A 24481-nucleotide genomic window follows, 5' to 3' on the forward strand; every position below is an offset into this window, starting at 1 on the left:
ATTAGTAGAAGAATATAAACTTACCTAAATCAAAACAAAAATCCAAGAAAAAAGTACTTCCAAAGTTACTGAAACCAGCCTTCTAAGTTGAAATTACCAGACAACAATTTATTAAAACACTTCTGATTTTTTCGTTGTTTTTATATCGTTTGGCAATTTAGTTGTATCCATATAATTGATGTATTTGTTGATGATGGGAAAACAACAATCTTTGAATTTTAAATTGTTGTGGCAATTAAAGCGTGGCCACTTAATCATGCAAGAGGGTCTCGACAAGCTGTTAATCATGCTATAGCGAAAAAAAGCAAAACAACATGGAATTCAAATCTGCTTCAGATTCATGTGTCCAGAAATAGTTAAGGGGTAGTTGTATGATTTAGCGGACATAGAATCTGAAGTTGATCAAATTGCCGCGCGGGCACGCGTCTAAATAGTGGTTCTTTGGTTTAAAATGTATTAAGGGAGCGATGACTAAGTGGTCAAAAGCGTCAACGTTACTAACTCAGGATTCGCATTCTGTTTTCCCGCTCCTTCCAAAGTTCTGTTCAGTTGATAAAATAACCGGGTCGGCTGGCCCGTGGACCCCGTGAGAACAATCGAAATACTACCGAGAAGTCCTAGATTACTGGATAATCCGCGTCAAAAATCAGATTTACGTGGTCAAAACATTTTTAGACGATGGGGAAAAAACACACACTTGATTCCCGTTTGAAAGTTAAAAAAATGCTTAGAAATATAATTCTGTGCGTTTCAATACTAGTACTAATAATGACAGCTAGGGGGGGGGGTCCTTTAATTTGTTCAATATTTTTATTTCATTTACCCAAATTCAACCGAAATCAATAAACCCATCGATTTCTTTTGACAATTAACATATGAGTAAAGTACTCACTCAGTGAAATTCCAAGAGAACATATGGAGCCTTAAAATTTAGTTCAATATATTTACAGAGTATATCTATCTATCAAAAAATCATCTATGATGAATGAGAATGTGTTTCTAGAGACTCTATACTATAGCACATCATCAAACATTGTAATGTAAAATTTACTCTACCCAGCATCATGGATTGACATTGCCATTGGAAACTGGAGATATTATTGTCAATTTCACTTTCTCAGAACAGAAAGCAAAGTAAAGGATCAGTAAGAAAATAAAAATTCTACTGACCAGGCAAATCCACCGCGTAATATGTACAAAGGACCAAGAAGAATAAAATTGCAGACCAAGTCGTGCTTTTTACTGCCATTGAAAGAAATTTAGGGTTTTCTCGGTGAGAGCAGCGATGAAATGTGAATTGTATGCTTCGAAGGATAGGACATCGAAAATGGTACCACCAGTACAGGAGAGCTTCGGCATGTCTTTTCCGTTGTTCCCATCCCATAAAATGACCTGCAAGGTAGATTAAGAGGGTTGTTTATACAAAATAAAACACCATATTTAGGTCCGAACAAATTCAGGACCTAACAAATTTAAATTCCCTCGTTTTTACCCTTTTTCCGCCTTTTTCGACTTTTTTTTCAAAGCACTTAGACCATAGCTTTTTGGTCTAGTTGACCGAATTTGACAAATATCCCCTAATAATTTAAGTTCATCCTTTCTCTTTCCATTACAAAAGGATTGATTCTTAAACAGTTCAAAGAACTCGAGAAAATGGCACTTTTTTCTGGCACACCCGGTCTGTGATAGTTCCTTTAAGAAAATTTTGAAAAAAGAGAAGCTTTGAAATTTTCACAGAACGTTAATTTCGAAATCTGTCTTTTTATTGACGTCCACCAAGTTCTAAAACAACTACAATTTTTCTATCACGTCTAGCAGCCTAAATTTCATGTCTAAACACAAATATTTAAAATTAAGCCTTCATGAGCAAAAAAATATTCAAAAAAAATCTCATCAAAAAATTGAGTAATTTTGCTAAGAACATCGATGTATGCTTATAAATAGTGATTCTTATAGATAAAGATGAGTTTTTGGGTCGAAAAAAGTTTTTACGAAAAATCTGCTTGAGCCATCTTTTACCTATGATGATACCCTACTACTATGCAAAAAAAATCAGAAAAAAAAACTAATGATGAAATATTTCACAAAATCCAAAAAAACCCTTTTTTAGCCATTTTTTTTGGCTGAAATTAACCCAAAATTTTTTTTTAACAAAAATCGAATGGATTTTAGAGACTAAATTCCTAGAAAGTTTTTAGAGAAAAGGATTCATCAAACTTACGGAAGCCGACGCTTCGTCACCAGAGGCAACCATCAAATGATCTGTGGCTTCAGGACATGGAAATAAAATGGACCTGGTCAACGATTGAGAGCGGTTTCCACCAAAACATCTTTGAACAATGTTGGCGTGAATTGGATTGTTTTGTGTGCAGTCTCCTGCTAGTTGGAAAACCTGAGAAAGAGAAAACGGTGACTCAACAAATTTCTTTCTAAAATAAACGTTTTTCATGAGAACAAAACATAAAGCTTCTATCATGGACACAAGCGATACTTTTATGGACCTACCTGGTTATCAAAACTAATCCATGAACATTAAAGATATAACTGGTCAAAATCAAAAATCGTAAGGTTTGTTTGGGTAAAAAGGTAACTTATTGGCCCAGCTAGCTTTAGCGTACTGGGCCTTTCATTAGCATTCTGCCCGGTGTCAGTGTGTAACAATTTACTAGGCGATACGCGTTTTCAAGCACAGCACAGGCTAGTACATATTGTGAAGGATTTGATTGGCTGTTAGAACATGATTGACAGAATAAAAAACAATTGAAATCGTCTTTATTGGTTAAAAACATAAAAGGAGAAAATACAATTAACTATTAAAACTATAAGAATATAACAGATGTAGTACGTTTTAAGAAAAACAATGTGATTTACACAGAAATAATCGTAACAAACCTTCTTCTCTTTAGGAAGATGTTCTTTTAAAAAAAAGTTGTTTTTACATTTCTCTATCATGTGAACAGTTCAGTTGTTCACGTGTTAGGAAAAAAACTAACATCTCTGTATATAAGATTAAATATTATGAAGTATTTCTCATCGTTGCAAATAAGAGATAGCCGAATGGTCTAAGGCGTCTATGGCTTGTATTAGCGACTCCAGGTTCAAATCCCCTCTGCTACTCAAGTCTTGTTCAGTTCATATTTTTATTCGCTGGGCCTTCATGCCCTCTGGGCTTCTTGTTTATTCATAAGATAAAAGAATATTGATCTATGCTTGTAAATAGTGATTCTAAAATTTTTTAATGAAAATCTGCTTCAGCCAACTTTTGACTATGGTAGTAACCTACTTTTAAGCAAAAAATCCAAAAAATCTTATGATAAAATCTCGAGAGAAACACTTATTATGGGGCACATTTTGGCCAAATTTCCAAGCATGTGTTTATAAAAAAAGTTAAAAAAAAACAAGTTTCCAAATAATGCAAAGTAGACCTGTAGAAATTCATCCAAGCAAAAAAGACACTCTATTTCAGCGGAATACGACAATTAGCTCTTCAGACCAGTAAATAAATTATTTTTCCAATGTGCTTATAAATAAATCAAGAATTTGGCCCAGTTCTTATAGAAAACATTTTAGCAACTCAAAATTTTAAACCTAAACCCCAATCTTCTGAAAAGGTACCGATTTCAATAGCAAAAAAACATCCATCTCATGGAGAAAAAGAGTGATTTAGGTAAGAACATTGATCTATGCTTATAGCTAGAAATTCATTTTCTGAGCCGAAAATGTTTTTTTACGAAAATCTACTTCGACCATTTCTTCCCTATGATGGTGCTCTGTCTTTATTCAAAAAATCAGAAACAATTAACGATTCAAACTCAAGGAAATCTTAAAAAACCTCATTTTTGGGCATTATTTTGGCGCAAATTCACCCAAAAGTTTTTTTTTCCGAAAATCGGGCTTCGTCACATTCAAGGGTTTACGATTTTGATTCTTTGTGCAAAATATCGGAAAATTGAATGAGCCAATCTGGAGAAAAGCTCATAACGAACAAACGAACGTACGAACGAACGGACAACGGTTAATTTATATATAGGACCTCCACCGGGGTAGGTTCAAAAAATGTTAAGAATCACAACACTTCAATGGAAACACTCTTAGGAAAAGATCATAATAGTGTCATGAGGACCTAACCCTAGGTCATCTCATTTATTGGGTTTCAGCAATTGATTCAACATGCCCCATTTTGAGACAACGTGAACGTGACCATAATTAGATTTGTAATCACCCTTTCGTAACCCGCTAATGACCTGGACAAACGGAAGACATTAGCTGGACCATCAAATGAGCAGTTATTAACTTGTGTCAAATATAGACAGGACACCCATTATCATGATCCACACCAGTCCCTATTAAAGGTAATGACATTTGAATATACAATTTATAGATAGATCTGTGTTTCCGTACGCTCTATTGTTGGTTGAGCCAAACAGTAAAGACTTTAGCCTTTGGGCTCTGCACGAAGCTAGTATTTCTTGCTTGTCTAGTATTTCTTCCTTACGCTTTATAAACAAATAGTCGCTTTAATCATTAACGTTAAATAATAACCTTTTAACAGAATTCAATAGAATTCTTGATCTTGTGTTAAAACTGAAATTAAACGACCTGTTTCATCTTGTTGCAATTATAATTATTCTAATTACCTGTTAATCAAATCTTGCTCGTATCAAAGAGGGTTCATGAAGAATTGGGATAATATTATAATGAGATCAGGATATTATATATTTCTACCCTCAGCTCTACTGCTGAGTTACCAAAATAAGTTCATTTAAAGGTTTTGTTTTTAAATAAGAGTGATATCGTTTGCTTACTCATCAATTTTAATTCTCAAGCTTTTTCACATTGGATGTGGAGCAAGATTGGTCAGAAGGAAGAAAAGAAAAACAACTTTTTGCTTATATCAGCATAATATAATAATAACAAGACACTGTCCTGTTATGAAATATGTGTCTGATATGAAACGGAAACACTTATGTAAAAATATAACCTTTCAATAGAACTCAATAGAATTCAGTTAGTCACCGCTGGGTTATCAAAATAAGTTCGTTTAAGACTTCATCCATTTTGACCAAAAGCAAAGTAAAGGTCCAGGTGACATTTTTAGTCATCCGAAAGCTTCAAAAAATGTCGATGTTCTCTAAACAAACATGTAACACCGTGAAAAGAGGGTTTACAAGGATTGCGTGACGTCATATATCTTAAGTCATGGAATTGGCTTGTTCATATTAACAGAAATTTGACATCATTGAAGATTGATAAAGACTAACCCAACTCAATTTTGGAAAACGTATATTTATAATTAAGTTTGTTTCATTTGAATCAAAAATGGGACTACTAGTGCCTTTTTATATGGCCATTCCAGAGAAAGGGGTACGTTGTTACGTCACGCTCATTTTTGACTGGACACCACCAATAGGGACCTAGGTGCGCCGCGACCTATGCATAATATGAAAGCACCCAAAGAGGCCCTTCAATCGGGCAAAGATAAGCTCCGATTGCCGTTAACATAATCTTGGAATAGTTCTTATATCCTTTTTTGCTAATAAGGAGAGGGAAAAGCAAATAATAAAAACTTAATGAGATTGACGAAATGAGTGGTTATTTGTGAGTAATCACAGCAGAACCGTCCTGCAGTGGAGTATCTCAAACTACTTACAAAGCAAGGACCAGCCTGCCAATTTAGAATTTAGCCCTGGATGAATGGAACTTACACTCTGGATGAATGGAACTTACACTCTGGATGATGCGGTGATTACTTTTACCAGGCCGTTGTGAAAGCAAACAACTTCGGTTGGTTTTGTCGAAATATAAACCAGAACATGAACCTAGAGAAAAAAGTAAATTTTTATAAAAGAATGATTTCACCTTGTTTGGTGAAAGCTTGTTTGAACATCAAACTTCTGTCGAGAGGTTGTCGCGTTTTCCATATTAACCCTTTGAGCATCTTCCTATTCTTTTATTTTTTTCATTATATTTTCACCGAAGATGCCAATTCATATATTTGGTGCACACTTTTAAAATTTCAAGTCAATTGGATAAATATGGATAAAAGTTACTGAAACAATTTTTTTTGTGGGGTGGGGGGCTCTTTAAAATACAATACCATTCCTTTTTTCTGTACTGAAAATAATTTGGACCTAAAAGATTTGATTGGTGATTAGTGACTTTGAAATTAGAGCAGATCACTAAAATAATAGATCCTGGAGGTAGTTTCTCAATCATGACCAAGCAAAATCTGTTTTTCTTTGAAAGTGGTACCCTAATGGCAGCACTACTCAACAGCGGTGTAAATGCATCGAGAGCGCTAGATCTACTTTTCCTCTAAATACTTATGATGATATAGCGCCGTTTGACCTTTTTTAACATTGTAATGACTTATTGGCGGATACTTCTTTCATAAACAAACTTCGTTAAAAGATGCCTAATGTTACTTTGATCAGGGTTTATAAAAGTCAGTGGCCTAAATGGAGTGCTGAAGCCTGAAATATCAATATTCAAGTTTTTTTATAAGAACAAACTATATAAAACTTAATGTTTCGATGGCTACAATATTAAGAACAAGTTAAGAGCATATTAAGACTTTGCAGTTTTAAAACACCATTTCTTAAGAAATTACATAAAAATACTGACAAATGGTGAACATTTTAAGAGCATTTTAGTCTTAAGAACAGTTAAGAACATTGTTTGAATTTTGGATATGTACAGACCTTCAGGCAATATCAATTGATGATCGATGAAATTTTCGTTATTGACGTTCTGTATGAACCAACCACCTTGTAATGTTCCAACCAACACTCCTTGGCATCTAAACAATCAGAATGTGAATTTCAGTGTTAAAGTCAGAAATCTTGATGGTGCTATCAATCAATTTCAATCTACATTGGGTCATTCCATTTTATATTCATACAGGGGGTTGGACGAATATTTCCGGATGGTAATCCGAGAAAAAATTCCAGGGGGTCTTTTTTCATTTTTCCAAGGGGGTAAAAAGTTATTCTAAAATTTCCACGGAGTAAAAGAATGTTTTCAGTTCGTCCACCCTCACTTTAAGGTATAAAAAGAATCTTTCTAAGGGCATTTTTGCAAATTCGATATTCCGGTATATTCGGCCGGAAAAAATTTTCTCAAAAATCGGACTTGGCCATGTTTTGGGCGTTGAAATCAGAAAAAACTAATGATGAAATCTCGAGAAAATGCCAAAAAACCGAACGAACGAACGAACGAACGAACGAACGAACGAACGAACGAACGAACGAACGAACGAACGAACGAACGAACGAACGAACGAACGAACGAACGAACGAACGAACGAACGAACGAACGAACGAACGAACGAACGAACGAACGAACGAACGAACGAACGAACGAACGAACGAACGAACGAACGAACGACGAACGAACGACGACGAACGAACGAAAACGACGACGAACGAACGAACGAACGAACGAACGAACGAACGAACGAACGAACGAAGAACGAACGAACGAACGAACGAACGAACGAACGAACGAACGAACGAACGAACGAACGAACGAACGAACGAACGAACCATTCCTCTTACCTTAAAACAGAGTTTTCATTTCCAGGTGGTACATAAGCTAAAGATACGATGGGGCGTGGTACACCCAAACGAGGGCGGATAACTGAAAGTTCACCACTGGTCTGCCGGATGTCGTAAACGTAACATTGACCTGAAAGGCGAAATTATATCAAAATTGAAAATACATAGATTGTTCGTCTACTATTTTTGGTGTTATATACAGTTGAATCTCGAGCCTCTATAACTCGAATATCTCCTTAACTCGAACAAGTTTTCTTGTTCCTTCAGTTAACAATGCCTTATAAACCTTACTTCATAACTCGAAATTTCCTTAAATCAACAAATATGTGTTCCCCCTTCGGATTCGAGTTATGGAGACTCCACCGTATATATCGGCTTTTCTTATTCCCTCAGCCAAAAATATTGTTTTGATAAACAGCTTACCATTTTGTAGACCAGCGTAAACATAGTTACAGTTGCTTTCGTCCCACGCGCATGCCCAGACTGGATTTGGACAGGTGTACCTTAAGGATGTAAAAATAAAGTTCATATCATGTTTTATTCTTCTTGCTTCTTTGAAAACACCTTGTGACAAAGTTACATAAAAACATAATTGACTTTCAGATTTATAGAGTCATGTCAACTACCTGAAGGCATTGCATACATAAATGCACTGTGCGTGGTATTGACGTAATTTGAACTGATTTAGTTTAAACATAATCGACTTATGGTGCTAGGAATGGTAAGTGTGAGTGGTACCTAGAATTTGCCAAATCGAGTAAAAAAAATCACGCAAATTATAATCCAATAAACATCAACCCTTAAAGCATGAAAAAGAGGTTAGAGTTTACAAAGTAAATGTTGAGATGAAATATGCGAGATAGTTGCATTGATTTTCTGATACATGGGTGAATTGCGCCAAATCTGTACCGTGGTTTCGTAAACAAGACAAACTGTATTCAAAGTACCATAGAAGTAGATGTGTGAGGTATTAGAGCTTAAGTTTTTGTGGATTTGGTACTGTGGTAAAAAGTATCAGTCAGAGCTAAGTCACTTTTTGATATTTTATTTTGTCTTTGAAATATTGTAGCTCAAATCTGTGATGAATCTACTTCTATGGCAATTTAAAGACAGTTTGTCTTGTTTTCAAAACCACGGTATAGATTTGGTGCAATTCACCCACATACAGAATTTCGACGTCATTACTGCCTGGTAAACTTGACCTTCGTAGTTTAGGGTTAATAGTTATGTATAGCACAGAAAACATTCCTTTACTTGCACGCTAGATAGACTAACTACTCAGAGATTTCCGTGGAAGATTGCCGAGTTGTTAAAGTCCACTAGTTCGCCATGTTGTTTTCTTACTTACTTAAGATTTTCGAACGTTCAAATATCAAAACATTCGAATGGCGCTGTTGACGACCAGAATTGAAAAAGAAGATGGCGGACTAGTCAGCTCTTAAATTGGACACGCTTTCTCTTATTATAGGAAGCCCGATACAGTCAAGTAGTTAGATATCAATGATGTATTATAGTCACTTACGATTGAACCATTGAATTGCTGAGAACACTTGTCAATTTCAAGGTCTTATCCACAGATGCCGTCAATAAGAGGCGATCACCGGTTGGATTGAATTTAGCATCTCGAATGGTGTTGCTATGAATACTGATATACTCGCTCGATCGCTGTTCTAAAGAGCTGACCTATGTAGATAAGATTGTTGATGAATATCGAGTGTATTGACAGAAAGGTCAAAGCAAGGGTGGATTGAGATCTAAATACGATACCAAATTATGCTCAATTGTTGAATAATAATTTCATCCCGTTCATTCTTTTCTGTTCCCCTTTTATTTTACTCTAGCAGTACTGTAAAAAGAGTGCTGTAGAAAGTATATCTATCTAAAAGAAAACGAGATACATTTCAATACAATTAACACCGGTATATGGTATCAATACAATTAACACAGGGTGGCCAGCGATTTTAATCATTGAAAATCAAGTATATTCAAGTACTATTTGGAGCATTTTTGACAATTTTCAAGTATATCTTTTGCTATTTTCAAGTATATGAAGGTGCGAAATTCAAGTACATTCAAGTATATTTTGAACTTTACGTATGGTGCTTCGTTAGAATAGGGATATGCAGATCCTCAATTTTCCAGAAATTTTATGGGCTTCCCTTTCTTAAAAATATTATGACAAAATTGTGTGCACAAAATAATGTCATTGATGCCAGAATTATTTTGACATTTTCTCAAATTAAACAACATATCAAAATGTGCTTTAGAACTAGTGGATTTATGACACCATGGCGTACTACAGCGGTTGTCTAATTTCTAGAATTTTATTACTAACAGCTTACGTAGCAAGGTTGTCAAATCAGAAGATTTGGTTGCGAGCAAAGTGGGTAGAATCTATTTTGCAATTCTAAAGTAGTAGGAAGAAATTTTCCGATATTTCAAGAATGTTTTCTAGAGACTATCAGAAATATTTTCTTCAAATATCAGACTTCAAGACTTTTAAGACATTTCCAGTTCTAGCAGACGAAGAAACCGTGTAATTAAGAGTTTAGTCAATTCAGTCAAATCAAAAACTTTGCTGAAAAATTGACATTTTCCCAATTTTCAACTTCTTATTTCTAGAATCATTTCCCTACGGCTCACTGCTCCCTGAAGGTCTATTTTATAGCAAGAGTTTTTAGCATTAGCCTGCACAATTCATTTACCATGGGCTCCATTTTTCAGCAGTAGCTTGATTTGCAAATGTCAGATATCGATTTGGCAGAGAAAGAGTGGAAATGTGCACATTGGATATATTCTTTCAATACATGCTCCAAAGGCTAGATTTTTGAAATTCTCAATGAGGGTTATCTTGCAGTAAATAACTCGAGCTGAAGAATATCTAAGATTCTGCTTTTCCTTTTTTTCATTTTTTGTATGCCCATTAAGGTTCATCTTAAAAAAAAAGCCATATCAAATAGGTTAAGTAAATAAGACCAACCAAGAATGTCCAACCTTACAAATAGGGTACAATACATTGTTATCAGGAGGACCCACCATGGTTGGGTCCGAATAGAAAATTTTGGAAAATTTATACTTCAAAACAGCCTGTAAGAGCCCTGGAAATAGAAGATTTGATTGAAAAAAGAAATTCAAGTATTTTCAAGTATTCCAATTTATCATTTTCAAGTATATACTGGAAAAATGGGCATTTTTTCAAAAACTCCAGTATAATCAAGTACCAGTATTTTTTTCCAGTATATTCAAGTATTTTCAAGTATTTCCAGTATCGCTGGCCACCCTGTAACACCGACCTTAAAAACACCAAAACCTTTGAAGAGTTGATTAGGAGAAGGTTTAGTGACTACCATGGTCATGTGAGTCCCATCGTACGCCAACACACGTGCATCTTTCTGTAAACACAAAAATGTGAAAAAGATCATCTTAAAACCGACTTTTACTTATGATATCGGAATGTCAAATCTCTGAGAGTAACATATACATGATATGCACCATTGCAATGTCTTCCACGTATCCAACAGCTGATTGGCTGAAAGTGTATTGCGGCTGATTTTACGTCACTTACAACGAATCAGCTGTTGGGTCTATGATGTAATGTCAGAAGACATTGCAACGGTGCATATCATGAATTCATAAAAATAAATACAGTGGAGGCTCCAACACGCACAGAGAACGCAAATTTGTTCAAGTTAAGGAAATTTCGAGTTATGGAGTAAGGTTTATGAGGCATTGTTAACTGAGGGGACCAGCAAACTTGTTCGAGCTAAGGAGACATTCGAGTTAAAGTGGTTTGATCTAAAGACTCCCCTGTACAGGGCTCTATCATTAACTGTGGAACGTGCTAAACACACTCTTTAAGGTCTACAGCCTTCCTGAAAACATTTGAAATAATAAAATAGCACTTCGGGGATTCTTGATGATGTCTCAATAAAAGAATTTTAGAAATACAGATAGATATAATGCAAACGACAAACCTGTGAAACTTGTAGTGTTCTTTGGAATTTATAACTTTTTCCATAGTCGCTTAAAGCAGGTCTTCGTGGATTAGCTGGTCTCCTCTGCTGTTGAGAATGTTGTTGTGTAGCCTTCATAGGCGAGAATTGGTTGCGTGCCATGAATGTGGATTGAACGCCTGAACCAGAGGGACCAGCAACATCACTGTAGGAGAAAGAAAATTTCTGATTTCAACTACTTTTGGAGTAAATTTTTGCGTGGATTAATTTTCGCCAACTATTGCCATTTTCACAAAATAAAAAGTTTAAAATTTTTGCCAAAACCATTTAAATGAAAGAAATTAGGTGAAATATACAGAAGCTGTAAAAAATAGGTTCCCAACTAACTACCTTTTGCTTAAAATTCGTTTTTAGAATTTTCAACAAAAGTTGTACTTTACGAAACTAATTTTCGAAGTAGACAGTAGCCAAAAATTAGTTTCCTTCAGGGTATACCCTCTAGAGGATGACGCAACACTGCTTTTGGTTTGATTGGCTTGTTCACTGATTTGTTTTCGTAACTTCTCCATCTCTGCTTGCATCAATTGACATTGTAAAACAGCTTTGGCTTCGTTCTCTTCCGCTTTGCTACGTTTGTATTGCTCCTCTAAAAAAGCCTTCTTCACTCTAGAATGTGGAAAGCAAAACATTTTTAGCAGGGTTTAACAGACTGGAAAGTAAGTTGCATAATTCAACCACGTTTCTTAACCCTTGTTTTAAGCATTATATTTTCAGTTTTAAAAAGCCGTTTATAGTAATCAACCAAATGGTAGTGGATGGAAATCCTCATTTGCTAGAAGATAAACAATCCACACTCTATTAATTGAAATCAATTACAAAGACGTCATAGTATATATCTTGGGATAATATAACTGATGGAGTTAGCAATAAAAGCAGGGTGCTGGTGCAACATTTACAACAGCTAAAACGCATCAGAATTTTAGATTTGCTATCCAGTCAAATTGCCTTACAATTGGAAAAAATTGAAAAATCTCAAAAGAAAATCTTACTGTTCTTTTTCACTTGTGTCCAATGCTTTCAAGGATTTTGCAAAAATATTTCGAATGTCTTTTCGTTTTGCAGTGGACTTGCACTGAGGACAACATTTGTTCTTCGGCTCTTTCAACCATCTCTCGATACAGCTAAGAAAAAAAAGATCCTTCCTGAAATTAAGCCTTGATGATCTGGGCAAAAGATTAGTGTGAGTGGGCGATCATTAGTTTAGCTATTGAGCTGGAATGTGCTTTAAAAAGCTTCCAAAGTTAAGTACCCAAAAAATAATGAGCTGAGAAAAAGTGTTGCAACTGGGTTTTGTGAATATGGATGAAAACCTGGGAATTAAATAGTCATTTGACCCAAAACCTCTCATAGTGTACTGGCTAGACAGAAATGATTTATTTGTCACTCAACTGGACGGATCTCCATCTACAGACGGAAGAGTTACAACACTGAACAAGTATTTGTGAACAAGTAACATTATTTCAGTTTCTTTTTTTGATTCACTACTACTAACCTCCTTCCAAAGAGATGCCCACATGGCAATGACACCAACCTATGTGCTCCTGCACTCGTCCACATTTCAAAACAAATTGGACAACTTTGCTCCTGAAAAATAAAATGTTCTGATAGAAAGCAAGAAAATTCACAGTGGCATATCTGTGAAGAATGGCAGCTAAGAAAGTTCCTGCTCTCAAGATTTTACACACGAGTCTAAGACCAATCCGCACTCACATATCTTTGTTTTCAAACTTTTTTGCCTTTTAAATTTCGTTTTACAATGTGACATTAGAATTTGATAGGGACTGCTTTTAATTGATCATCAAACGATATATCCTTCCAGCACTGCTAGAAAAACAGGGGGTGCTTTTACAGCACAGATTGGTCTAAAAACAGTCTCAAATATCTTCACCAACAGATATCATATTCCTTTAAACACTAGATTGGCTAACTGCTTATAGATTTGAAATTGTGCCCAGTTTTGAAGTCGACTAGTCCGACATTTCTAATTTACCTTAAGACTTTCGAGCACCATGAAAAATGAAATTAAAAGATGGTGGACTAGTCAGCTCAAAAACTGGACAGGCTTCCTTTTGTATGGGAAGCCCGATCCAGTCAAGTAGCTACTGATCAGTGTCTTTACCTCATCCATGGAATCATTAAGAGGGAGAGTTTTTGCAACTTGACCTTGTTCAATTGGTGGACCATTCAATGCAAGACCAGGAGTGGTCTGTACAGCACATGCTGTTAATCGAGTATTGCTTCCCTCGGGTGTCTCTGTATGAAGAAAAAATTTGGTTTAATAACATAAAGTACATTTGAAATTTACCTCTGGTGATTAAGACATCTATGATTTGTGATGTTTATGATATTTTCGCACTTCACTCTTTTCAGGTGAAATAAAAACTTATATATATTTTGAAGTGGAAAATGTAAACTTTAAATATTAGAGAACAAGTGAAATTCTTTCAAAAGAAAATGACAATTTTTTCAAATCAATCTTACTCATGTGTACATCAGCTTCAGTATCTGTCATGTTGTTTGATTCACTTTCTTCGTTTGGTGAATCCTCAATAGTAATAACATTAAGAGTTGCTGCTTCTTCGATCTGATCAACTTCTTGTTGAGAGTTGACTCTCCTTCGCGCTCTCCTGGTGATCATTTTTCTTCATTAAAACAACTTCATTTAGTTTCTGAGTATTTTCTATTGTCACTAAGAGATAAATCGAATCATTTTGAAAGGAAACACTGACTTTCCATTTTGCTGATATGTTATTATGGAAGTCAAAGGTCAGGCTGCATTTTCTTCTGAGCTGAAGTACAAGCTGTTGAGGTTTCTTTCAAGCTGTCAAGGTTTCTTTCAAGCTGTTGAGGTTTCTTTCGAGCTGTCAAGGTTTCTTTCAAGCTGTCAAAGTTTCTTTCAAGCAATCGAGATTTCATTCAAGCAGTTGTATTATCGCATTCTCAAAAAGTGATGCGTTATCAGAAAGTGTTGCATTTCCAAAAACTGTTCGGCTGAGTTTGATTGTCTTTCTTTAAACAAGAGACCATTGGGGTTCCATTAAACTAAACTATGTTGTGATTTTCTAATTGAGTGATTGTTCCATTCTTCCTGAACAGTGTTTAATCATTTTTGTAAGAAAAAAAAGCACTCTAATATGACTTGATGTGACCACCAATTTTCAATTCTCTGATTACAGATACCATGACAATCAGTATAGACCAAAACTTTTATATCAAGATTACGGGATTTGGAATCATAGTGTGCAGAGGGGTCTGAACCCCCCCATTAATATTTCATCCCCCCTATAAAGGTATCCCCCTTATTTTTAAGATTCTTTGATCCCGCACCATTTACAGGGGTCCGAGCCCCCAGCATATAATTTGTACTCCCGAGTATTGCGGAAGAATTTTGATGAATGAAATATATTTTTCAGTGTGAATTCGTACCAATAGTCAATGAACTTGAAAACACTAGCAAATAAACAGTAAACTAATAATAGTAAAACTAGGAAAAATAAGAAATAAGACAAAAAGTTACTATCCCCCCCATTTTTATTTGACCCCCCCCCCCCCTATAAGCTCAAACCCCCCATTTTAACTGGAAAATTGCCCATCCCCCCCTATAAAGCCTTCCTTGAAAACTCAGATCCCCCCCCTTAAAAAAGGGGGGTTCATACTATGGGAATGCGGGCTGATTTTACTTTCGTTTTCAGTGGTTTCATTTTCGATTTCAAGCCAATATCTTAGCAACGGGGTGCTTGCCTCATAGTTACAGGGGTTTGTGCAAAAAACCAAACATAGAAAGTTTTCCAAATCCCCTTATCGATTGAACCAATAAAAAATAAAACTTTTCCATGTTTCACTTTTTTGCACCATTTGTTCAAAATAAAAATATTTAAGATTTAAAGTTATTTAAATTTATTCAATGATTTTTTTATGGCACTTTGTTGACAATCTAACTCTCGCATCAAATTCCCGCTTTCTTCAGAAAATTGAAGATGAGAAAAGACCTAAGCCTTAGGATCACGGATCGGGTAAATTGCATCAGTGGAGGCTAACATGCATAGCCCAATATATAAAATAATAAACTGGTCATTGAAATACAAAGTGAAATCAAAACAAAAATGGTAGAGTAGTGCTGCGAGCGGAGCTGCGTAGTTCATTTGTTTTGAAATTTTGCTGCTTTGACTGGTCAGTCTTTTGATGGCTATGCAAGTTTCCCTCCACTGATGCAAGTTACCCGACTTCACGGTAGGAGTTTAAGTTTAGACTGACAATGAACTGTGTAATCAATTTGAAGGTGAGATTGAATGGTAGTCAGAAGACTATTGCTCAAATTATCAAGAAGAGACGCTTGTTTTGGTTTGGCCATATTTCGAGACTACCAGAGGAGAGCCTTGCAAAAAAATGTATGAAAAGTGAGTTCCAAGGCACAAGGAGGAGAGGTAGACCAGCGAATGTGCTATGAAGTGCATCCTTGGGAACTATTCAGATTCCGATTTCGAGGGATCTTATAAGAAGGGGAATATGGCGGAATTTTGAGGGATCTACCGTCAACTGCTCTAACTTGGGACGATTGGTCAAAACATGGGACTGTTGATATTCTGGCCTGTATTTTCACTTACTGTTAAATCTCTTTGACAACAAATTTGTTTTGAAAACTCCACCAAGTTTATCAATCATACTTTCTGTCATGTAACATGTCATGATAACTTTCACTGATAGCGCGCCCTTTTTAACTCTTTTGTTTTCATTCCATATGACCGGACACCGATTGGAGAATTAGAGAATGCCCGCCGCCTAACCGTATATCCCCTGATGGGATTAACAAATAAAGAGTGTGTAACTTGCCGTGCGAGTGACGTCAAATGCTCCATCGTTTTGCCACTAGTCAGTCAAGAACAAGTGCAAGTTAGGATACCTTTGGCCAATCTCTCCTAACTAGGAGAGTTGTATCCTAATTTGGAGATTTAGGTATCCTAGATAGGAGAGCAGACACTTTGACCTGAATTTTTTAGGTTACTGCTTCGATCCGCGTTTGGAAAACTATGCAAACCTTTTCTTTTTCAAAATTTCAAGTAATTTCTCTGGCGGGTTCTTCGAAAATTAACATCCTTAATAATCTGCCGTTTAGAGCCTAAAATTTTACGAACATGAGCTAAAGATTTATTTGTTTTTCTTATGGAACGGCCTGCTATGGTCCGAATTTCAAAATGGTAGCCGTAAAGAAGGAAGGGGCCTGGGTGATTTTCGCGCGAAAAAAGCATTCGCGTATGCACATTTGAGTGGTTTTGGGCTATAGTTTTGCATTCCGCCAGCTAAACTCGATGAAATTCAGTACACTCATTTGCTTATTATTTACATCTTGGAAGTGGTAAGATGGCGCGGATGTCTCTGGTTGGTGAAAAATACAGGTTCTAAGGCACAAACCTTCTCCTGCTTTTGGAGCTTGTGACAACCAGGGTGTGGTCCTTCTCAACCGTCTTCAAGTAGGATTTAGTCACCTCAATGAGCATAAATTTAGACACAGTTTTAGACACAGTGATACCTTAGATCCTTTTTGTGCATGTAGGACAAATTTCATTGAAAACTCTCAACACTTTTTTTGCACTGCTCTATTTACTCTCAGGCAAGACATCTTTTGTTCAACAAACTTCAGAACCTAGACATAAATATTTATCCACTAAGCCCTTCTAAGCTCTTCAACCTTTTGTTGTACGGTGATCCAGAATTACCTTTCAACCTAAACAACTCAATAATTAATCTTGCCATTGAATCTTGCCTTATTTTAGTTTAATGATCTTCTTATACAGCTCTAATATTGTTTTTTAATATTTGTGTTTATCTTTTTAGTGATGGTTTATCTTTTTAGTGATGGTTTTCCCTTTAAGTTTTTTTCTTTTATTCAATAGCTTAGTACCCTGCTTGGCGATATCACTTAGTGCCTTGCGGGGGGAGGAGCTATTTATTTTTCTGTGTTTGTTTTGTAAGTAGTATATGTTTGTAAGTGTATATGTAAGTGTAAGCGTATATTGAAAAGTTTAGACATGGGTAGTTTGAGTTCGTGTTTCGCGTTCCCAAACCAAACGCACGTGTATTGGGGTCCCCCTTTTATTGACCCAAAAAAGAATGGCATGGGGTTCTTTTAAGAAACTGAACAGCACTTATCACAAAATTGAATTTTGGATTTCCTAGCTGTTCAACCACCTGAAGGCGGTTTTTACCGTTGTGTTTTTGTCTACAGAGTCTGGGAGGTTGAAAAGTTGAAATCGAAAGTGAAATCGTCCAGCTTGAGTTACCATCTTTAATTTTCATTTTTGGGGGGCTGAATATTAGGCCTAGGGAGATAACCAAGCAAATATCTAAGAGATATCCCGCATGTACGCTGGCCCAGAGAGGTATTGGTGGATGGTACGGAAGCTTAGAAAGTTCAGCGTGTTAGCTATAGATGCACGCGTTTTGATTTTAGAGGTAGTCTTTATTTTCAGATGCACTTCTTGGAGTAATTTTGAATTATGACTTCTAGTCCGGGAGCCAAACCTGAAAAATGGCATTTTGCTTAACCCAAGATTCTACAGGATAAACTATACATTTTTGGAATTCTTAACTATCCTAGTTTAAGAAATGGTCCGTCCCCAAAGCTAACTCCTGGTCAATTTTTCATACTGAGCCCAAACTTAGGGGGTACTTTTTACCCTTTGTAAGGATTTGTTAAGGAAAATATCTTTCCATGTATGATATAATTTGCTATATCTCATGAATAAATTGACCAATTGCTTTGAAACTTTGCCAAAAGTTTCAAGATAGATTGGTGATCATCATTGGCAAAAAGGTTTTCCGGGAAATTTTTTCTGGGGGTTTACCTGGGGGAAAATAGGGAAAATTTGGGTATTTTCACTGAATTTTGACATTTTATAAGACTGGGACCTACTAAAACAACTTTTAATGAGGCACAAACTTTGTGTTATGATAAATCTTGATGCGATACACCAGAAAAATTTCTTGCCAACTGTATTTAGTATTATTTTCGACGCTTCAGGGGGTAAAAATGCCTGTTTTATTGAATTTTTACATAATTTGTGCAATTTTCACTGCTTATCTCGCCTAAAATATCTTTGAAAATAGTTTTAACTTGATTTTTGTGTAATATACACTAGAAAATTACAATGCTGACTTGAAACTCTCACATACAGGGTGCAGTTGGAGAAACCAGGGGGTAAAATTGCCAATTTTAGACAATTTTTATCGTTTTTATTGATTTTTGGGCCCATTTGACCCATACAACAGTATAGTATTAAGGTGTACAAAGTTTGATTTCTAACTACTGGAAAAATGGATATTTTTGGTAGGCAATGGAGGAAAGCAATTTGTGGTTTTCAATGTCCGCCATCAGGGTTACAGGTGGTAAATCAGGGGGTAAATATGTCAATTTCTATTTCGCAGTCGCCTGAGTTTGGATGTTTTTCTTTTGAGAAGCATCCTCAAAAACCTAAATTTTTAGGATGAAAACCAGCCCTAATAAACATTAAATTGCCAGTCAATCCTTTCTTAGTAAAAATGTTTCCAGTAGTTCGAAATCAAATTTCGTACACCTTGATACTGTTTTAAGGGTCCAATGAGCCCAAAAATTAATAAAGTCCACTAAAAAATGGGCAATTTTACCCCCTGGTTTGTCCAGTTGCACTCTGTGAATGTGATAGTTTCAAGTCAGAATTGTAATTTTCCAGTGCATATCACTGTAAAATCAAATTAAAACTATTTTAAAAACATTTTAGGCGAGATAAGCAGTGAAAATGGCTCAAATTAGGTAAAATTCCTTAAAAATGGGCAATTTTACCCCTTGGTTTCTCCAACTGCACCCTGTATGTGAGAGTTTCAAGTCAGCATTGTAATTTTATAGTGTATATTACACAAAGATCAAGTTAAAACTATTTTCAAAGATATTTTAGGCGAGATAAGCAGTGAAAATTGCACAAATTATGTAAAAATTCAATAAAATGGGCATTTTTACCCCCCTGAAACATCGAAAATGATACTAAATACAGTAGACAAGAAATTTTTCTAGTGTGTCGCATTAAGATTTATCATAACACAAAGTTTGTGCCTCATTAAAAGTTGTTTTAGTAGGTCCCAGTCTTATAAAATGTCAAAATTCAGTGAAAATACCCAAATTTTTCCTATTTTTCCCCCAGGTAAACCCCCAAAAATAATTTTTCGGAAAACCTTTTTGTCAATGATGATCACCAATCTATCTTGAAACTTTTGGCAAAGTTTCAAAGCAATTGGTCGATTTATTCATGAGATATAGCAAATTATATCATACATGGAAAGATATTTTTCTTAACCAATCCTTACAAAGGGTAAAAAGTACCCCCTAAATTTGAACCCAGTGTGAAAAACTGACCAGGAGTTAGTTTTGGGGACCGACCATTTCTTAAACTAGGATAGTTTATAAAGATTCCAAAAACGTATAGTTTATCCTGTAGAATCTTGGGTTAAGCAAAAGCGCTTATTTAAGGAGATATAGGATTTGGCTCCCGGACTATTCTCTCGGTCCTCCGCAATTCTTTTCGACATTGTTAGTTATTGCATTTTACATGTGCTTTTTTTCATTTTTTATGAGGTATCATACAGGGGGTTTATTTGATGCCATTTTATAAGCACTTAACTTGATAATAAGGGGTTTTTTTCAATGATGTACTCATAGTGTCCTCCAGGGTTTGTTCCCCCACCAAATTCTTGATTTTTTTAAATCTCCCCCCTCTTTTTTTTCCCCCTATGACTTTTCGGTTTTTTAGTTTCCCCCCTCTTTTTTGCTTTCCCCCCAGAAAATTCTGAAAATCAGTTGCCCCATATACCCGTATAAATTTCTCAAATTTCAACCTGACACAAACGTAAAATTTTGCTGCAAAAGGAATACTAGACAAAATAGAACGAAAATTGGTTAATTTTTCAATCATGATCTAATCACATGATATCATGTGGACTGACCTTGGTTGCTGAGATAAAGTTGAAGTGATTTCATACTTCCCCCCACCAAATTTGCCAACTATCGATGTTTTCCCCCCTCTTTTTTTCCCCCCTTTACTATTCAAATTTTCATTTCCCCCCCTCACCCATTCAAAATTGGAAAATTGGTTTCCCCCCCCCCTTTATAAAGTGCGGGAGGACACTATGGTACTTTTAATAAAAACTCAAACAAGATATGTTTTTAAAACAACCCTGAATATATATTATGTGCTTATGAAAAAAGAGTGCCATTTAAGCTATTAAGGAAACTTTTTCATTTCTATTCTCTCCTCATAATCTGATGATTTTTTTGCATGCTGATTTGAGAAGAAGACATTTGAAGTATATGTGCATCTTTTAATTTTTTAATATTACACTTTTACCTAAAAAGTATTATTTTTTGCTTAGATTTTTCTATACTGTAGTTTTATTGCTAAAAAACGCTTTTTCAGTACTTAAAACTCATTTTTCAAAATTTTCTTGCCCTTCGGGCCCAACCATGGTGGGCCCTCAAGTGACTCTCACATAGCTACATCACTTAAATAGTACCCGACTTCGACCTTCAGTCTCCTACCTTCCTAAAATTTACTGAAAACCCTGATCATACATGATTTGTGATGGATGTTGTTCTGTTGTAGCGACTCCAGAAGTCACACAACTATTGTTGACGTCAAACCAAATGTTTCATTTTTCCGTGAACTTTGAACCCTTTGAACTTTCTTTCTATGTATGCTAAAGCGTTCCGGTTTTTACTAAAAGAAAGCCCGTGATCTTAGCTTTCCAGCGGTATATAACACTGTGGACTTGGGCTAGACGGCAAATTGGTAAAGTGCCGAACGTTTTTGCAACATTTTTTAATTGCCTTCTGACGGCAGAAAAAGAATTTGCAACTAACGATGAACGAATGTTTCTGGAAATGGAGGAAATTGTAGGCTACGTCATATCTTCCTTCGTTTCGAGCGTAAAACTCCTACTCTTCGGGCTATGAGCACTGCTCTTGTTTTGAATATTGAAATTCTCCAGATAAATCGCATGCGCACTGCGGTTTTAATGAAACAATAGAGAGTTTTGAAACCTAAGCCAATCAGCTGTGTTTTAAACATTCTTTTATTTAAAATCTCTATTGATAAACATCTTTTGTGAATGTTGTCTATTATGTTTAAACCTATTAATAAGCAATTCCCGGTGGGGGTCACTAGTGGCCGCCTATAGACCAAGAGTAAGGCCTAAAAGCCAGGATCTGTCTATTGTGTAGACTAAGGAAATTGTTGTTGAAGGCTGAAACTTTGTATGTTTATCAGAAAAAGGGTGAAGAATTCAAAAATCACAATTGCTAATTTTAGTTTTTTCATTTTCATGTAGTTTTTTTCACTTTTTTGCTTCTTTAGCATCAGTGAGGATATTATCGCGATTCTCAGATTTACGGAAAACACCAGCTTTTTGCCTCGATTGCCCAAAACCCGTAACCTTTTTAGCTTGAAGGAAGAAAAAAATTAGAGTTTTTGGGTTTGCCAAAAAAACGCCTAGTCAAAATTGTTTCATCTTCGCAGGATCCATTCCCAACCTCAAAATACATCTTTTTGTCTAGGGTTTTTTTTGGCAAGTTCTTCGGTTGAAGAATATCGATCACTTTCGTTTTCCCCTGAAGACCGCGAGAGAAAAAATATCAGGGCCCGCGCTCTCTAGGCGGGCGGCCTAGACTCACTTTCGTTTTGTATAATTTTATAATGACGTATAAGGTAGCGTAATTCATGCAAAAATAATAATAATAATAATAATAATAATTTACAGATTTCAGGCCACCGTGCATCACATGGGCTCTTAAATCGCTCATACAGTGGTTTGGTTTATTACAAAGGTTACTAAACTGATCTTGTTTTACAAAATATCTTTTTTAAATATAACACCTTGAGGACTTCCTCGCACTCTCCATCGCTCTGCGGCATTGCTCGATTCTCCTCGTTTTGCTTTACTTCTCCATTCTTTTACTTGGTCTCTTTCCATTATTGTTAACGTCTGTGATGCTCATGTTGGCGTACTTTCGTACTGCTTCAATTCCCTAAGTTTCTCATAAATTGTATTTTACATGCCCCCATTAAATACAACTTTGATGTCGTGTACGATTTGATTCTTTACCAATACGGGAGACGTAAGTTGGCTCTGTGTTTATTTTAACGTCGTTTAGGAGTTCTTTACGAAATCTTTCATCTCTATTCCTTCTCTTCCACTCCTGGTGATGGGTAGCTTCCCTTGATTGCTTTCTCTGTTCTTCCATTTGTTCTTCGACCTTTCGCTGCGAAGTATTTGTTTCATGCTGGATATATTTAACTCTCTTGGTTCGTGATTTCGCAAAACTTTTCTTTGAATTTGGTTTTCGTTTTGTTATCTGTAGGTTTCACATTCATTGTATCTTAGATTTTAGTGGTAAGTTTTTCCAGCGCTAAAAATTGAGCTGATTGTATCGCAACATGGTTCTTTCTTTAACGTACCCTGACATCTAGCTGTAATTTTTAACGAAACAGTCAACTTCCTTTCATCGTTTTTCACCGTGATAATATTTCCGCAGCTTAATTTCTTTCGGCTATGTGTGCAGCTTTTATTTTCTTGACTGGTCCAAGATTTTTGTGTAGTCTTGATTGATGGAACAGCAATTTATGCATTGTATTTTCGAGCCCTTTATTCAGGAACATTTGTATTTGGGAAGATGGTGTCCTGTGCATGCATAATGCAGTGTTCGTTGACATTTATGACATTCTAATCTCATTTTGTCGTCATCTTTTATGCAATTTTGTTCTGTACATCGATTTGCAACATTTTCGATTTCATCTCTTGTTGAAATTCTGCTAGGCGATACCGTTTTTTGTTGAAATTTGGTTGTTTTTTTCATGTTTTTGTATTTTATTAAAAAGCGCGACTGATCTGTTCTGACGTCAAATTTATATAAATAAGTCAAGTCAATAATAATCTTTTTGTTTTTATTTTCAGGTATGCCACCAAACATTGACGTCATCGTGTATGGATTTAGCATGAACAATAGGACCGACAGACTCGACAAAAGGAACAAACAATAAGACGACCCGAGAATCTTACGATGAGGGCGTTTTGTCTCCGCCTGATATCACGCCCACAGAAGACGCTGTTTAAAAAGGGGTGTAAAATAGTAAGTAATAGCTTGATGGCATTCAAAAATTGTGAGGTTTCAAAAACGCAAACAAAAAGAAATTTTGAATACCTTTTTAAAAACCTTTTCAAACAAAACTTACAATATTGGTTCTAAAGTAGGTTGAAGTAGTTGAAAAAAAAAAAAATTGTAAAATGGGCCAAAATTGCGGCACAAATCAAGAAAAACTATGTTGATAAGACAGCAGCCACAATTTTTTCAATGAATAAAAATCATTTTTTTCAGATGAAACTTGTACAAAGTTTTTAAGCCACAAATCTCAAAAATGGAACCAAAAATTGGGTCATTGGGCTAGAATTGCGGCTCAAAGTTGACGATTTTTTTCATATATACAAATTAGCATTTTTAGAATTTTGATAATGAAAACTTAAATATATAATGAAGAAAAAAATAAAGCATTTCAATTTTTTTATACGTTTCACCCCCGGAAAAATAATGTATTTCCTATTACGTAACTTTACATTTCCCGACTCGCTAACTCCCAGAGGAATTCCGATTGTAAACCCGATTGGTTAATTTCGGAACATCTTCAATGGCAGATATTTAGAATGTCTAGTGGAAAGGCGTTTGAATTTTTTGATGTCAGTATTAATTTTGTTGGTTATGGCTTGTTGAATCTGGGCAAAAAAAGTAGACTTTTTTCAAAGAGGCCACTGTTGAATAATATGTAGTCAGCGAAAACAATGATAAAACAGCAATTATTCAATATGCATGATACATGATTGGCTCCATCATTGTTTTTT

At 35.6% G+C, this 24481-nt stretch overlaps 1 protein-coding gene across 1 annotated transcript; it reads right to left on the bottom strand.

Annotated features, from left to right (window-relative positions):
• Positions 1-923: 923 nt before the first annotated feature.
• Positions 924-14260, bottom strand: LOC136812691 (E3 ubiquitin-protein ligase rfwd3.S-like). The gene is made up of 14 exons (XM_067069217.1): positions 14051-14260; positions 13689-13822; positions 13062-13153; positions 12559-12690; positions 12005-12175; positions 11531-11714; positions 10850-10948; positions 9079-9239; positions 7980-8059; positions 7557-7686; positions 6702-6799; positions 5728-5819; positions 2222-2392; positions 924-1392 (listed from the first exon to the last, which is right to left on the bottom strand). The coding sequence occupies exons 1-14, from the start codon at positions 14205-14207 to the stop codon at positions 1240-1242; spliced, it is 1854 nt and encodes a 617-aa protein (XP_066925318.1). The 5' UTR covers positions 14208-14260; the 3' UTR covers positions 924-1239.
• Between the last annotated feature and the right edge of the window lie 10221 nt (positions 14261-24481).

The sequence above is a fragment of the Clytia hemisphaerica genome, unplaced genomic scaffold (assembly GCF_902728285.1).
Source record: "Clytia hemisphaerica strain Z4C2 unplaced genomic scaffold, Clytia hemisphaerica genome assembly, whole genome shotgun sequence".
Classification (NCBI taxonomy): Eukaryota; Metazoa; Cnidaria; class Hydrozoa; order Leptothecata; family Clytiidae; genus Clytia; species Clytia hemisphaerica.

Bases quoted from the DNA above. Each gene is read 5' to 3' on its own strand.
- LOC136812691 (XM_067069217.1), bottom strand. From the start codon at position 14,207: ATGATCACCAGGAGAGCGCGAAGGAGAGTCAACTCTCAACAAGAAGTT. The intron at 7,687-7,979 runs GTAAGCTGTTTA...TTCGCCTTTCAG, and splicing joins TTACGCTGGTCTACAAAATG to GTCAATGTTACGTTTACGAC. The intron at 1,393-2,221 runs GTAAGTTTGATG...TCTACCTTGCAG, and splicing joins GTGACGAAGCGTCGGCTTCC to GTCATTTTATGGGATGGGAA.